General features: G+C 49.2%; 1 protein-coding gene across 1 annotated transcript in view; it reads right to left on the reverse strand.

Annotated features, from left to right (window-relative positions):
• Nucleotides 1-17,649, reverse strand: part of WWC1 (WW and C2 domain containing 1) — a 117,722-nt gene that overhangs the window by 40,978 nt on the left and 59,095 nt on the right. Inside the window, exons 3-6 of the mRNA XM_037167964.2 lie at nucleotides 13,060-13,263; nucleotides 6,972-7,048; nucleotides 5,381-5,460; nucleotides 448-577 (exon numbers count right to left, since the gene is read on the reverse strand). Coding sequence (XP_037023859.2) covers nucleotides 448-577; nucleotides 5,381-5,460; nucleotides 6,972-7,048; nucleotides 13,060-13,263 — 491 coding nt within the window. The remainder of the gene's footprint in view (nucleotides 1-447; nucleotides 578-5,380; nucleotides 5,461-6,971; nucleotides 7,049-13,059; nucleotides 13,264-17,649) is intronic.

A 17,649-nucleotide genomic window follows, 5' to 3' on the forward strand; every position in this document is an offset into this window, starting at 1 on the left:
CCAGGCCCCCAGTAGTGGGGGGCAGGTACGAGAGGCAACCACACAATGATATTTCTCTCCCTCTCTTACTCCCTTCCCTTCTCCCCTCTAAAAATAAATAAATAAAATCTTCAAAAAAAATGCTACCCTTTGATGTCAAGGTTAACAATGCTGAATCCCCTCCAGCATTCATTTGGTCCTTTGAAAGTTAAGCCAGGTGGCTGCAGCTAGTGGCCAGGGCATGACCTTTGGACTAGAGGGCCCCTGTTTCAACTGTCACTTTACACAGCCGTGTGACCTCAGGCTGGTCACTTAATGCTTCTGAGCCTCCACTTCCAAAAGCCCGAGATAACTAGTGGTGAGAACTCAGTGATTTGCGTAGCACGTGTGGAACTAGCCCATGAGTCCTGGCACAGCAAGGGACCCGGGAGAAATGGAGATGGAGCCCCGGTCACGGGAACTTCGCACCTTAATGAGATCTTGCTTTTCCTTCTCGCCACAGGTGATGGCCTTCTTGATGGCTTTCGTTTCTCTCAAGACAGCCTGGGCTTCATCCAGTTTGTAGCTGCCCTGAGCATTCGACATTTTCTTATCAATTCTAGGAGACAATCAATGGGAAAGGTTAAAGACAAGGCAGGGGAGACGGGGCCCCCCAGGGGGAAGCCCAGACCAAAGAGCTCCATTCCCTCGGGAGGTCCCTCTCTCTGCTCCACCTGTGGAATAAGGCACAGGGGGACCCTGTTCAATTACAAATGACCCATAGTGTGGGACTGCAGCAGCAACACCACTACTGGCGTCAAGGGTCCTCTAAGTGTCAGCTCTTACAGGAAGCCTTCCCAGATTGCTTTCCTGGGTCCTCCAGGCTGCGCTAGGTGTTCCCATAATGCATTGCACATAGCTGCAACACTGTGTCATAGTTAGTCATTTATGGGGTTGTGTCCTTGACTTGGTTCTGGCAGGCTTGAATGTTTGAGTAGCTTTAGTATCTGGCACAGACTAGTCCTTCAATCCAGATCTCTCAGCGTTAGAACTCTTGATATTCAAGGCTGGTGAGTTCCTGGTTGTGTGTGTGGGGGGGGGCTGCCCTGTGTATTGGAGGATGGTTGGTGTCATCCGGGCCTCTGTCCACTGGATGCCAGCAGAATCTTGTCTTCAACTGTGACAACCAAAAATGCCTCCATACTTTGCCTAATGTCTTCTGTGGGAGAGAAGCAAAATCGCCTTCCTTAACAGGCATCTGAGGAGTTAAAACGCCACCATGAAGGAAAGGTTAGAAGGGTGGAATGCACCCCCCCACCACTCAGCAGAGTGACCTTGGGCGTGGCCCCCAGGGACAAGAAGCCTTGGTTTCCTGCTCTCAGAAAGCGGATGATGTCTGCGCCCGGCCCACACCACAGAGCTGTCAGGTGCGGCAAGCAGGATAAAGGATGAAAAATCAGGGGTGAACCAGACAACTGCAAAGGATGCAAATACTTCTAGTCTGGAGCGCTTACAGGTTTATCTAGGTCCTACATACTGGCTCATTTTGATGGGGGTGGGGGTGATAAAAAACGTGAAGGGTACAATGCTTTCTGAAGGTCACCAGAGATGGCTTGGGCCCCCACCCTCTGGGGAAGGGGACTGTGGTGGGGGAAGGTTTAGAGGGCAGAGATGGGTTTTAACTGCTTCCCATTGTCACCCAAGGAGAGGCCTGCGGGGATCCCACGCACCCGTTTGCTCGGGTGGGACACTGCTCACAGGCCATTTGCAGGGGTCTCCCGCCACACTGCCCCAAGCTAAAAATAACCAGCGGAGGGAACCACAGACCCATCCAGGAGCAGGTTTGCATCCCGGTCTCATCATTCGAGCCTCAGGAGGGAGGGAGGGAGGGAGGGAGACCTGACGGAGGTCCTGGCACAGCCCTCCCCCTTCCCATCCGTTAGTTCAGCTCCACGGAGAGGAAACAAAGCCCCATTTATGTCTCCCCACTAAAAATAGCCTGTCTGTTCCTTTCGAGGACTTGGGCCTGGGCAAGCCTGCCAGGTCGGCAGAGGCTGGTCTCAGATTCAGGTTGAGAAATGTGTCTAAAGGGAGCTTTCGGCTGAGGAGTCCTCCCCAAGATGCTGCACAGAGAGGAGAACCACTGAGAGCGAGTGTCCAGGACGGAGGTGGCCCTGCCCCAAGTGGGGGGCGGTGCGTGCAGGGAAGACACTGTTTGCTTGAGCACGTCCAGGGGCTGGGGGCTCTGGGCAGGGGGCTGTGCCCGGCCGTCCTCTGCCAACACAGGGGAGGATGGCTTTGAATCCTCAGCAGGGCCAGACAGAAGCGGTCTGTCTCTGGGCCTCTGGGCCTCGGGCTCCTCACACAGCCTCTACCTGACTTCTCTCAGAGGCCTTAGCAACCCCAGCTCTGGAATTTGGCTCCAGAGCGCAGCCGGCAGAGGGAACGCTCTTGGGACTGGGGTGGGGGAGGGGAACAAAGGGTCACCATTATGTACACAGTGAATGCGTCTTTTTCTTTTTTTTAAGGACAGAGAAAAGTTGTGTGGTTGGGGGGAGGGGAGAGTGTATGTGCATGGGTGGGTGGGAGGATGTCTTAGGATTTCCACATTCTGCGGTGGTCCTTCCTCTCGGCCCCACAGACCCACACAGCCAGGAGCCACAGCACAGCTGGACAGAGAGAAGCAGGGCCAGGCTCCGACGGCAGCCACCTCCCCTCCGTCCTGCCGGGACCACTCGCACCTGGGCAGGCGGCCTTGGGACATGAAGACAGACACCATGCTGCCCTCCCTCCCACAGGAGCAGTGTGCCAAGTCTCAACTCTTTCCTATTCACATGGGCTCAGGGCGGCTGGCAGGCCCCAATGCCCACCATCTATCGTGATTTTTCAGTATCCCCTGAGAGGTACCCCCCACCCCTCGTCAACCTTTTCTTGTGACAGTGGATTGGTGACGGTGACCTTGCATTGCACATGTTAAGTTGATCCATCCTCCACCGAATGCAAAGAGAGGACGCTAAGAGGTAGAAGTGACAGTACTGTCCCCTATTGAGGGGCCTTATATTTTCAGGTGGGTGGGGGGTTGTACCTGGTATGACGGCAGGAAGGAGGTATTAAGACATGAGCTCCAAAATCTGATAACACTGGGTTCCAATCCCTGCTCTGCTGCTTCCTGGCTGGGAGGCCTTGGGTATGTTTTCAACCCACCAGTGCCTCACCTACATACACAAGTGGACAGAACAAACACTTCTCTCCGGGGGGTACAGACAATGGAATGAGGTGACAGGGCCACCGTGCTTACCCAGCACAGCCTCCACTTCCCCCAAGTTCGTTCCCAAGTCCAAGCCAGCAACTAATGAGCTAGAGGTCACCCACCGCATGTGCACTTGACGGGAATTTCCCCATTCACTCTTTACAAGGACATATCCAGATAGAGAAGCCGGAGTTCAGAAGAATTAAGTCCCTTTCCCAAGGTCCCAGGGAACTGGGATTTGAACGCAGGCCATCTCCTCTTGAGGTTACATTCCTAGCCCTCTGTGCCAAGCTGTGCATTAAAGCAAATCTCCCCGACACTGAACACAGGGAGCTGGCTTCCTGCTAGGGAGTGTGGGCAGCGGAGTCTTATCTGGGCTGACATCAGACATCGGGGAGGGCGGGAGCGCGGGAGGGCGGAGGGAGGGGAGAAAAGGTGGCTTGTCTTTGGGGTTTCAGCTCAGCTTACCCAACAACAAGAATTTTCAATGCTACTACAGGGTGACAAAGTGGTAAAACAGGTTTGTGGTGGCTCAGAGAATAACGAAGAGAAGTGTTTTCACCAGAAGTTCTTGAGAACGGCAGGAAGGGGTTGGGGGGCAGCTCCTGCCGGGGGCCCCGAGGGAAGGATGGGGATGGGGATGGGGATGCTGGTGATACTGACCAGGCGAGAGAAGCCCTTCGAAGCTGCCCCACTACCAAGTAGAGGTCTGAGGAGACCACTTGTTTTATATGTCAAAAACAAGAATTTTCTAAGCTCACGCGCCACTGCCCTCAAATGTCCATGGCCCTACTGAAGATTACCAAGAAGCATAAAGCAAGGTCCCTTATCTTAATGACATCAGAATGTGGTCTGAGAGACAGCACTGGCATACAAACATACATACATATATGTGCATATATAAATAACAGAGCACTTGTGTATAAAAACATAACTTAAAGTGTAAAAAACATATCATGCACGACCTATAATACAAAGCCATGCTTTCTTATACCTTGTGTTGTGGGGGACACAGGGTCACTCATCCCAGGCAGTGGGGATTCAAGAGGGGGAAGATGTTTATAAGACCAAGAGTTCCCTCAGCAGGTGGTCATGGGTCCCCCGATTAAAAGGTCAGGGAGACAGACAGCTAAAAGGCTTGGGGCTCTGGCCACAGATCGTTGGGGCTGAACTTGAGGTTCAGAGGATGAGGAGTCAGGGAGAGAGAAAGGAAGTGAGTTGTCTGTGCAGATGTGACTTCCCTGGGATTCTAAGTGAGATATCCCTGAGAACAGACAGCTACTAGCCCTGGAGCTTCCAAGAGAGCTGCCCGGTTGCTCTGTAACAACTGTCCGATGAGCCCATCAGTGATACTGACTGTGAGTCGATGCATAAGCTGGGGCTGTACAAGTGGGTTACTAACAGTAAACGAATGCTCAGTAAGCACCTGCTCTGTGACTCTGCTTCCTCATCTATAACATGGAGTCAGCTGAGAGAACAGTCCTTACAGAGTTGCAATGAGGACCGAATGAGGTCGCCGGGGAAGACACGTTGCAAGTGCTTCCTGGCACCAAGCGACTGCTCTCAGTACAATCACGGCCGTGACAGCGAACACATCTGCTCTATAGAAACACAGACCTGCACCTTGCTTGGCTGCAAGCCAGCTTCTAAAGGTGAACATTTCATTTGGTCTAAGTTTCCTGGAAGTGCCTTAAGTCACCTCAAAAGTACAGTGGGTGTGGGATCATGCACACTCTGCTCGTAATTCATTGTGGGAGAGACACTTGTCCCCTCCACGGAATTCCCTCGGTGAAGGTGCTCCTTGGTTTAGGGGCCATGGGAAGGAAAAGAGCTTGTTTTGTTTTTGTGCATGCGAGATTCTATTGGATCTACTGGGGGGTGAGATGGGGGAAAGACAGGCACTCAGAAATGTTCAGTACGAGTTTCTACACTGGCTCATAAAACTCAGCTGAACGCACAGAACTTTACTGGCTTCAGGAATTCGGGGGACGATGGGAACTCTGGTCTGAAATGATTCCTAGTTTCTCTTTCTAAACCCCAACCTTAGGTGGTGTGTTCAGTAAATGCAGTGGAATAGAACTGAAACCATAGGATTGGAGAGCCACGTTTTGAGAAGGGAAGGGCGGGGAGGTGAGGAGCACGGTGGGGAGGGAGAAGGCAGGGTAGACTCACTTCTTCAGGGTCTGAAAGCCATGCTCTTTGAACTGCAGCTCCTGCTGGAGGTGAACCATCTCCCTCTTCAGCTTGTTGACCTGGGTGACGAAGACCACACATGGGGCCAGGTCAGAGGTTGACACCGAGCTGAAGGCCACCTTCTCCTCACAGGGAAACCCAGATCCCCCACTGCCCCTGCACAATGACCTAGGTCAACATCCTCTGGGTCACATGGTCACAATACCGTCCCCTCACCGAAGCTGCCTTGCTCTCTGCAGCTGCCCACTCAGTCAGCATCCCAGCCTGGCTGTCCTGTGGGCCACACAGAGCTGAGCCCTTGCTCCAGGAAAACAGAAAGCAGACAGGAGCTGGCTGAGCTGGGGGAGAGCCTGGCCCTCCCACTGTCCAGCTGAGTGACTTCTCTCAAGCCACCTCACCTCCCTTTCCTGTTCTGGTGGACGGTGGCAGTCCCCAGGGCCATGCACTACTTAAAGCAGGGAGTGGGTATGGGAGCACCGTGCATGGATGCGAAAGGCAACGTAATAACTTTGAGGCAGGACTTGGCCTGGGCGCCAGAGCCAGCCTGCAGGAATGCCTGGTTTGGCTGTAGCATTACTAAAATGTTTAAAATTACTTGCTAATATTTAAATATTGAGAAATTTCATATAATAAGCCTAGATACATAGTTCTTCTCTAAAAGTACTTGAAGATCTGCCACCCTGGCTGGTGTGGGTCACTGGAGCACCAGCTGAACTGAAAGGTCACAGGTTGGATTCCTGATCAGAGCACATGCCTGAGTTACAGGCCAGGTCCCTGGTTGGGGGCATGCAAGAGGCAACCAAGCATGTTTCTGGCTCACATGGATGCTTCTCTCCCTCTCTTTTTCCCTCCCTTCCCCTCTCTCTAAAAATAAATAAACAGAATCTTTAAAAAATAAAAGTACTTAAAGATCCGCCAGCACTGAGCCCACATTCCTGAATGGCCACAGTAAGCTACAGCTAAAAGTCAACCACCCCTGTAAATAGAGCCCACCTCTCTAGGCTACAGTCCCCACTGCTCCCTACTGCCCCACCCCCCTACCCGCTTTTATGTTTTCTTACAAGCACCTGAGTCGAACCTATCTGAAGCGGAACAAAACCAGCGTTCCAAATCTTGCTGTGCCTCAGTTTCCGCATCAGTAAAATGGCAAACGCAAAGAGGTTAGATAAGATCATGTAGAACCAGCAAAAGCTAGGAAGACAGCACATGCCATTAGGAACTCTGGAGCAAACCTGAGTCCCTTGGGACCTTGCGTAAGTTACTTGTCCCCTAAGCCTCTGTTTGATGATATTTAAGTACAGATATTGACAGAAGCTACTTCTTGGGGCCGTCGTAATGACATAGGATGATACACATGAAGCTCTCAGCACCATGCCTCGAGTGCTTGTGACACAGTATCTGCCGTTACCAAGACTGTCACTATGACGACAACCTACCACCGCTACTACTGGTATTATTTGGGGCCTGTTAGTCAGCACAGGCTACCCCTAGGCCTGGTCTCGGCATCCGCTCTGGTCTCGTGGAGGAGTCTCAGGGACCCCCACGCACAGCGCACACAAAGACGCCCTACCCGGGATTTTGCTGTGGTGATTTCCGCTTTCAGGATCTCAGGGTCATACTTGGAGCTGGATGATGAACCGGATACCACTGCAACGAAAAAGGGAAATGAAATTCTGTAGAAGAAACACATTTGGGCAGAACTGGCGTAGCTGGCCATGTAGAAAATCCCAGAGAGGAATGACCAATAGTGAATAACCTAAATGTCCAACAATGGGGGATTGGGGAAATAAATATGGTCCATACATGAAATGGGGAGCATACAACTTCTGTGATTTAAAATGATGGAGCAGAATCCTGAACCAGGGGAAATGCTTAAAACTTACTGTTATAAAAAAACAACAGTTAACCAAAACACTGTAAGGACAGAATAACATAAATTAGGAAACGATACACACATTCTGCATTTAAAAAGATCAGAAAGAAATAAACCAAAAAGTGATAAGCACCCCAACTAAGAAAGAGGCCACCACCTTCCCCTTTGGGTCCTCGCCCCCTCTCTAATCCTCCAGAGAGAAGAATTTCACGTTTGAACAGGACCTTAGAGGCCACCACCTTCCAAGTCTCACATTTTTAAATGTTCAGTTTTAATTCATTATAAGGGTGGGGCAGAAGTAGGCTGACAGTTATGAGGATGTGAAACACTCTTTATTCTTGTATTATTTATTAATTATTGTATTATCTTCCACATGCACAACTATAAACCTACTTCTGTGTATGAACCCTGACTGTGTATGAACGCAGTTTAATGGCCCCACGAAATAAAAGTTCTGCTATAAAAAAAAAAAAAAAGTGCCCTCTGCCTTACCTTCCTCCCAGAAGGGCAACATCTAACCACACTCAGCCAGTTTCCTGGGTATCCACCTCTGTGTCTAATGATTCGCACGCATTGCTGCTTCTGGATTTTTTTCAGTTAGGTGTTACTTCTTCGCTGGTCCCTCTGGACAATGGAGATGGAGGTTCCTCCCTTTCCCAGGCCCTACCCCACCTACTCACAGGCACTGCTCCCGGCCCCCTACCCTCCTGAGAGCCAACATCATGTGGGTGAAAGCAACCTTCGGTTCTGCATTGACTTTCACTCTGTAAACACTACTCAGGGCAAAGGCATGGAGCCGACTGGGCTTACTTTTCCTCTCTGGCGCATTTTTTTTTTTCCTTTACGCTTGCCTACAAACTTATCACCGATTCACCCTCACATTCTGCCCGTTATCTAAATCTCCTCTCACACAGTCCAGGCCAGCATGCCCCCTTCTGGCCAGCTCCTCTTTCTGGTCCCGTCTTGCTCAGACATGGGCTGAATTCAGTATGAGCTGCTTGCTCTCTTGGCACAGCTGGCATCTGGAGATGCCTGCCTTGCCTCTCTCCTCTTTCCAAAATACCACGTACTGCTCTTTGTGTGGATTAGCCCCTCATTTTGGCAGAACACCGAAGTTGAGGATGGAGAAAGCTTTCTGAAGTCTTGCATCTGTAAAAATATCTTCGCGCTATCCTCTACGTGCTTACAGGTAGTTTTGCTGGATATAAAATTCCAGGTAGGAAATGACTGTTCTTACAATTTTGAAGGCATTGCTCTATTGCCTTCTAGGTTTCCCATGTTACTACTGACAAGTCCGGAGTTGTGCTGAGTCCTAATAACTTTTCTGTGACCTCGTTTTTCTCTCAGAAAACTCCTAGGATCTTGAATCAGTCCCGGTGTTTAAATCGCACAATGCTGTGTCTTGGTGCGGTGGCTGACTTTTATCCACTGCACTGGCACTCACTGAGCCCTTTCAATCTAAAAACTCTCCTCCATCAGTTACAGGAAATTCTCCTGAATAATTTCATTGATGCTTCTTTCCCCATTTCCTCTGCTCTATCTGAACTTTTATTACTCAGATTTCCCGGCCGGGTGCTCTATTTCCCTTATTTTTCATCTCACTCTATTTCCGTTCTTTAGAAGATTTCTGTCGTTTTGCCTTCTAGCCTTCCCGCGGACTTTTTATTTCTACCATCGTGTGTTAACTTCCAAAGGCCCTTCTGTGTGCTCTGAGGGGGCCTCTTCATAAAATGCAGCCTCCTGTTCTTGCTTCACGGCTGTGCAGTTCCTTGATGCTTTCTTCTCTACACACACCCCGTTCGTTCCCTCCAAGGCCTTCCCATCACCACGTGTTTGTTTTAATCTCTATTTTTCATGTTCGAGGCTTCCCTTGGATGTCTGGCTCTCAGCTGCCAACTCCCATGTAAGAGTGGGGCCCAAAAAGCTGACTGGATATGAGCTTGTTGACTGAATTACAGGGTACACGATTTGGCTGGACTGTTTTATCCACGATTCGCCTTTGCCGGTGTCTTTATATCTTTTCTCTTTGTATCTCTTTTCTCTGTTCAGATCTCCCCAGACTCATCTACTGGCCACACTGGTAGGGGATAGCTTGGCACCATTCTGGGAACCAGCTGGTACTTGCGGGCTGAGGTCTCAAAATCCTGTCTGTTCCACGTTCGGTCCATCACATTTTCTGTATGGTCCAAGCCACCAGTGAACTTGCATTGTCTCTTGTAGTCCAAACTCTGTTTTGTTCTCTCCAGAACACAGACCTCCAGTCTTTTGCTGGTTGGGGATGGGCAGTTACCAATTAGGAGAGGTTGTCTCAGAAAGAACTTTCACCCTGTCCTCTTATTTGACATCCTCCTCGTTTCACACCCGCCCCCAGACACAGGTGCCTGTCCAACTCGCCAGGCCTCTGCAGGTGTTCTACACAGACGACAGGGCTGGTTTTTCCCACTAGCGGCCCACTTCTCTTTGCTGAGGTCTGTCAGAGAGGCTGCCACCTGTCTGTCTGCTTCCCAGCTTCCACGTTATACAGGAAGGGGAAAAGTAAGTTTACAATTGCTTGCATGGAAAAGAAAACAATTATTTAAAATGAAGGAGAGAATTCTAGAAGCAGCAAGAGATAAGGGGACAGTCACCTACAAAGGAGTTCCCATCAGACTGTCAGCAGATTTCTCAAAAGAGACCTGACAGGCAAGAAGGGGCTGGAAAGAGGTATTCCAAGTCATGAAATCCAAAGACCTACATCCAAGATTGCTCTATCCAATGAAGCTTTCATTTAGAAAGGAAGGGCAGACAAAGTGCTTCTCAGGTAAGGTCAAGTTCAAGGAGTTCATTATCACCAAGTCCTTATTATAGGAAATGTTAAAGGGACTTATCTAAGAAAAAGAAGTTAAAAAAACATGAACAGTGAAAGGACAGCAAACTCACAGTTATTAACAACCACACCTAAAACAAAAGCAAACTTGGAGGACAGCTAGATCAGGAGAGGAACCATAGAAATGGAGAACACATGGAGGGTTAGCAACAGGGGAGTGGGAGGAGGAGAAGGGGGGAGAAGGTACAGAGAATAAGTAGCATAGACAGTAGGTAGAAAATAGATGGGGGGAAATGGGGGTGAGGGGGGTGTGCAGGGTGGAGGGGAATGAAGGGGGAAATGGAACAACTGTAATGGCATAATCAATAAAATATACTTTTAAAAATCTATAAAGGAAAAAGAAAACAATTATTCATAAACAGTAACAGAAGAATAAACTGCGTGCTTCCAGTACTCACAATTGTAAACTACTTTTGCTAAACCCTGTGCTGCTGCCCTGTTCTCCACGTCTCCTTGTCCTTGTGCATGCGTGCCTTTTGCAGATCTAGCTGATCTTTGCTCACATTCAGTAGTCAGTGGTTCAACCGGCATTATTTACCTGCAAGGCTCCCAGTGATTTATTTTTCAAATTTCCCCGTCCTAGTCCTTGAGTGAGGAAGGAGCACGGCGAGGTCCACAAGAACCCAGCTCTCGCAAGTTCTCATCTTTCAGAAGATGGGAGGATCCCCCGTGTAGCCCAAGAACTGTAGACACTGACTGGCTGACTTGGATTAAATTAAGAGAATTGGTTTTTGAGGTCAGATGCTCCTGGGTATAAGGGCCAGCTAGCTCTGCCATCTTTCACCAGTGTGACCCTGGGGAAACCTCGTCCCCTCTCTGAGGCCTCAGTTCCTTTATCTGTAGCATGAGAACAGCAGTGTCTTGAAGGCTCGTCCGTGTCTATGTGTGTGCGAGCGGGGAGGGAGGTTACGATAAATGGCACATGCAGAGTGCCCAGCAAACTGCCTTGCAAGGACACATTCACAGTTAGCTCTCTCCTCTTTCCCCACAGAGCTAGAGACTGTAACGCCTCCGGGGCAGGGTCCACAAGAGCCCGGGCCAGGTGGCAGAACTCTTGCAAGCCCTGGCAGGCCATCTGAGTTAGAAGCCAGGCATGTCGCCTCACCAGTCTATCGACGTGCCGAAGGGCTTGACCTGGAAGGCAAACCTGGCTTGTAAAACCTGAAGAGAGGCGTGAGCAGACTTGGGCCCTGTTTCTTTAACTGGGGTCCCGGTCCCCAAATAGAAGCTCTATAACATTCAAAATAACTGCCTTTGACCCTGAGAGTGCTCTGGGGAGCACCGGGAAGTTAAATGACTGCACCACATACTTCCTCTACCAGTGATCATGGATTTATTCTTCTTGGTTCCAAGGATCTGTTAAAAATCTGTCCCATTTCAGTGCCAATGAATTAATAGTATCAAATAATAACTGCCATTATTTGGGAGCTTAAGAATATGACGAGTGCTATTCTGAGCACTTTACATTTGTTAACTACTTTAAGTCCCATAGCACACCAGTGAGGGTGATAATACTATTGTGTCCCCTTTCAGACGAAGACCTTGAGGCAGAGAGAAGACACGTAACCTGGGTGAGGTCCCCCAGCTGGTAAACCGCACGCCCTGGATTTGGATCCCGGCAGTCCAGCTCCCGAGTCCGTACTCTCAAAATATTACATAAAGTGTTTCCTGCCCAAGAGAATATTTATTGTGACACTATGGGAACTGGTTTACTTAGACTGGGGGTTTTCAGCTGAGGACTTTTGCCTTGGAAGACACGTTTGGCTCCGTGTGGAGACATTTTTGGTTGTCACAGCTTGGGGTAGGGGTGCCTACTGGCACCTTGTGGGTGGAGACCAAGGATGTGGCTGAACATTCCACCATGCACAGGACACCCCCCCCCAATAAAGATTAATTTGGCTTGAGGAGTGGGGGGCATAAGGGGACTAAATGGTAACGGAAAAAAAATACAATGAAGGCTAAATTTTTAAAAAATAACAAATAACAGCACAGTTAAAAAAAAATCAGTCTGGCTCAAAATGTTGGTGGCACCAAGGCTGAAAAACCCTGGCAGCAAAATAAGGAAATACTAACAGAGAAACACGCAGATATATTGCGATGTACGTGATAAAGAAAACAAACAGGGAGCCCTTAGGGAGGCTGACTTAGGGGCGGGGTATGTGCTGATGGAGTCGTCCCACGAGAGTCTCTCAGAAGACATGGCCTGCAGGACCAGGCTGGAAGGATGAGAAGGAGCCAGCTGTGCAAACGGATCACGGAAAAGCCTTCCAGGGAGGGGAACAGCAAGTCCAAAGTGAAAAGGTGCAGGGCAGGCGACAGGAGCAGAGGGTAGGCAGGCCCTGGTGGAGGATGGGGGCGTTGGTGCGTCTGGAGCTGATTGACAGCATGAGACATGGTGGGCGTGGTCAGCAGGGGCCTGATCACGCTGGACCGTACAGGCCAAGAAAAGAGCCCTGGGAAACCACTGAAGGCTTTTTAAAATTGTGATAAAATATATGTAACATAAAATTTACCACTTCAATCATCTGTAAGTGCACATTCGTATTCTGCAAACATTGCCGCCATCCACCTCCCGAGCTTTTGCACCGTCCTAATCTGCAGCTCCATACCCATTAAACACTAACTCTCCACACCCCATTTCCCCAGCCACTGAAGTGTTTTAAACAAGGAGATAATGCAACCTGATTGGCACTCTGAGATGATGACAAATGAATGAAAGGACATGGAAGGAAAATAGCAAATGAGTCACTGCAGGCACAAGTAGGAGCAAAAAGAGACAGTTTGAGCAAGCGGTGGAGGAGCAGGAGGAAAGTGGGCAGATTGCAGAAGAACTGGGAAGCAATACGGGCGGGATTCAGGGCAGCCATTCCCTCCTCGCCGGTGGTGGTGGGGTGGGTCCTGGCAGTGGGAGGTACTCACAGCTGACCTGGGAGCCCAGCTTGTGCTCCCAGACGGCATGCAGCTGCTGGTACTCCTGCTGGGCAAGCTCCAGGCGCTGCTGCTTCACCTGGTAGATCTCCTTCTGCGCACTCAGGGCCTCCTGGGCCACCACCAGGTAGTCCTTCAGCATGTGCTCCTGCTCCCGCCGCCATTGTACCCGGGGGTCCTCGATCTGAGTGGTTTCTGGAACAGACCCCAGAGACTCTAGGTCAGTACCTCCCAATTATCTGCTGGGGTGGTGGCCTGTGGAACCCACTTCCAGAAAACATAAAGGCACCATGAATGAAAAACCACAATAAATGTGAATGGGTTACACTTACCTATTAAACAACAGAGACGCTTGGATTAAGCAAACAGACACAAAATTGGCCACGATAAATTTCTAAACCGAGTCAATCTGTCTGAGAGCAGGTAACTGCTGTTAGGAATTCACACACTAATAGGTTCTGATTATCTGCAAATCTGTTCATATATACAGCTCTGTATATACAAATTTATTTTTAATGCAGCATAACCCCATGTCACATACATTGTTCATCCTTCCTAGGAGGTGCATAAAAATTAACCTCAATTTTTAATATTTTTTTCAGTTGTATTATTGTCTTTTTTTTTTTACTTACTCCAGTCATTTAACTGATAGCACAGTAGTCCATGGAATGATACTACGTTTATTTACAGGACGGTTATTAGTGGTTTCCCAAACCACTGTCAGAAAATGTCGGGACTGTTTTCAATTCTGTTGCTACCACGAGCAACTGTGAGGATTGTGGTAGCAACAGAATTCTCACCACTGCAGTGAGGAGTCTTAGAAACATGTTTCTATGAACTTGGTGCTAAATTGTGTACGATAGATTTCTTAAAAGAGTAACTACCGGCTCAGAGGGTAAACACATTTTAAATTCTAACAGAGATAGTACCAAATCACCTTCTCAAAGGTTGTACCAATTTTTATTCTCACAAACAGCTATGAGAGTGCCTTTTCCCCAGATTCTCAACTAACTTGCTTAAAAAAAAAAAAAAAAGTGGTGTTTCATCCAGGAATGCTGAGTCCCAGCAACAGATTAGAATCAGCCAAGGAGCTTCAAACAACAAAAACACACAAAAAAGCCTCAATCCTGTCTCAGAGCACTGAGAGCAGGTCCAAGACTCAATGTCATTTCCTTCCAACTTTGAAGAGATGCCATAGAAACTGCACTCATTTATATCATTAGCCGATGGTAAAAGTGGTCTCATTATACGTGCATTGTTTCCCACAACACAATTTAATCACCAGTTAAAACCACCTAATCATGATGAATGTAAACAGTGGGAGAACAGACATGAAATAATGAAAACCAGTTATAATTTGGAAAGAGTCATCTACGTCTGCTGCCTCTGGTTCTTCCCCTCCACTTGCTTTCGGACTCGCTCTAATCAGACTTTTGCCCCCAGTTCATGTCCAAAGCTGCGCCCCACCGTCACAGTCACCAATGTCACCTGGGTTGCTAAATCTAGAGGTCAAGTCAAAGTCCTCTCTGCACCTGAGCTGTCAGAAGCATCTGACAGCATCGCCCCTTGATATGCTTCCATCACAGGGCTGCCAAGACCCTCGGGCTGTCCCCTCAGCTTTCTGATCGATCCTCAGGATCATCCTTGTCTGCCTCTTCTTGGCACCCTCTCACTGTCTGAGGACCCCACGGCTCACCCCTCGGTCTTCCTCTGTCTTCATTTCCCTCTTTGGAAACCTCACCCAGCTTCCTGTCTTTAAATACTATCCACACGCCGACAACGCCCACACACCTGTCTTCAACCCAGGTATCTTTCCAAACTCTGGATTCCTACGTCAAGCTGACCAGCACCATCTTTTGCCCAAAAGAACCCTTGTTCCTGCTTCCTAAACCCACTTCTCCTGTCATTTCCTTCATTCCATTGATGGCAGTTCCATTGGCCAGTTGCTCAAATCCAATGAGGGTCATCTATTCTTTCTTTCACATCCCAGATGCATCTCTCAGAAAATCCTGTTGGCTCTCCCTTAAAAATACACGCAGCATCTGGTCACTTCTCACCACCTCCATCTACTACTATGGCTCTGGTTGGGGACACTGTCCTCTGTCACCTGGACTAGTAGTGCAACTGTCTCTCCCAAGTGTCCCTACATTCATCCTTATCCACTAAGGTCTACTGGTAGCAGAGCAACCAGAATGACCCTTTCGAGACATAAAGCGGGACATGCCACTCAACTGCTTGAAAGTCTCCAAAGGCTCCCATCTCCCATGGAGTAAAAGCCAGGAGAGTGAGGCTGATGGACCACTGCCCCGTTGGTCTGTGGTCTGCTGCCCTTCTCCTTTTTCCTCACTCATTCTTCTGTCAGCACATCCTTCTGTCTCCTTGCCATCCCTCGAGCAAGCTAAATGCGGTCACATCTCAGTTTTTGCTCTATCTCCCCTCTCTACTTGAAATGCTCCTTCGTCTCCACGTCTTAGCTCACATCCCATTATGTATACTACATAATGTGCTTATTTATTGTGCTTATTTTCTCTGTGGCCACAGTGAAAGCTGTATATGGACAAGGATCGTTGCCATTTACTCTCACGTATCCCAACCTCCCGCACAGTTGCCTGGAACGTTGCGGGTGGTAAATGAATGTGTGCTGGATGAATGCGTGCTGGACGAATGCGTGCTGGACGAATGCGTGCTGAATGGCAAGTTTAATATGTAGTTCAATTGTACTGGGTCGATAACTCCTAAGAGAGTGACTTCAGTCAATGGACAACATACACACAGAAGACTGGTCCCAGTCCACGACTCTGAATGCCTGGGCCTCGATGATGTCATGTCTATGCCACCTGTATGTCACTGGCCCCACCCATAGAGGTGGTGCCCTTCCAGCCAATGACAGCACCTTCACACCAAAGGAAACCAGTACCTGGACAGCTGGCAAAACTACCAGACAGAATTCTCCCTATTCTGGGCCCCACAGACTCCCATGCCTCCACACACCCACCTCATTTCTGCCATCATTCCCTCGAGAACAAACTTGGCCACTGCCTGCTATTTCCTTCCCCCCCCCCCTCCCCCCCCCCCCCCCCCCCCCCTCCCCCCCCCTCCTCTCTCCCTCCCCCCTCCCTCCCTTCCTTCCAATTCTCCACCGTCTCCCAGGAGCACCGTAGAGTCCCACTCACGCTGTCAGATTTTACTGAGGGGGATGCACTCAGCAATTAGGAACAGGAAAGGACTGATTAAGGTTCCGGTACATCCGTGTTTACCCCAGCACACCACGCCGCCCTCCCAGCGTTAACCTCACTCCCCATACACATCCAATTAGGCATATTTACTTCTCATTATCCAGTACGCAATCACGAGTGCTAATAAAAAGCTCAGCTACCCCCAACAATGCAATTAATGTCATTAGCCATCTCTCAGAAACTCTTCTATGCTTTGGTGCCAGCAACGGTCTGCTCATTCATCCATTTAGCCATGCATCTGTGCATGTAAGCCCTTTTAGCGAAGGTCAAGTGCACACCTACTATGTGGCTTTATCAGGCAAAGGCCTGGAAACAGACAGATGAATTAGACACTCTCTGCTCTAGAAGAACTTGAAACAACAGGTAAATGGTTATACCACAGAGTGATGAGGAGCATAACAAAGGAATGGCCAGAGGTTACTGAGACCCAGAGGAGGAAATGGATGAAGAAGCACACCTCTGCTCCCCAGTACAGGTTCAAATCCGAGATCTGCCACGTTTCAGCTCTTGAGTGTCAAGTGGTCAATTACTACCTGTGCATCCCAACTGTAAGATGAGGATAACCATCCTGACAGCCCGTAGGGTAGTTGGGAGGATGAAATGAGATGATGCTTGGCTATTGCTGAGCCCAGCACATGGCAGAGCGTGCATGCTCAGTAAGTGGGCTAGGATGCCTTATTCTCAGCCTCAGGCTTTGCCAGGCATGTCCCATCCCACTGCATTCTTCTCCCTGGAAGGATCAAGGAAATCCACCAATTCAATGCTCTTTCCTCACATGAACAAATGGGGCGGCAAATTTCAAAGGACAGGAATAGTCTTGGCCAAGCAGGTGCACAATGGATGAGGCCCAAGGATGCTTAACTCTCCCCCCAGTGGGGGACAGCTGGGTCCCTCCGCCTGTCAGGCAACATGCGTGTCCCTTTCTCGAGCTATTCCTCCATCCCAGTCCCAGAGACAGGCACTAGGAGTCTCCGCTCTGGACCAGGAGACTTGGATCACTGACATCAAGTGAGGATGGGGTGACTCGTGCGATGCGCTTGAGATGCACACGCTCACACCAATCCACTCTGGACAGGTATGTGTGCATGCTGCTGGGGACTCGCTGGGGCTCTGGCGGCTCCAAAATAATCTGGCAATGACAATGACACTCTATCTTTATGGGGGGGAAAAAGATCTATATACATATACAGTGATATAGGTAAAAGAATATACATATACACACACATATAAACACATGATTGGGAAACTCCTGGAAGGGTAACATGAAACTGTTAGCAGCGGTTGCGTCTGTGAAACTGGGACGATGGATTGGAAGAGGGGGGGAGTTTCAGATTCTATTGGAAAC

Source organism: Artibeus jamaicensis, unplaced genomic scaffold (genome assembly GCF_021234435.1).
Source record: "Artibeus jamaicensis isolate MK-2021 breed Jamaican fruit bat unplaced genomic scaffold, CSHL_Jam_final contig_432, whole genome shotgun sequence".
NCBI classification, from domain to species: domain Eukaryota; kingdom Metazoa; phylum Chordata; class Mammalia; order Chiroptera; family Phyllostomidae; genus Artibeus; species Artibeus jamaicensis.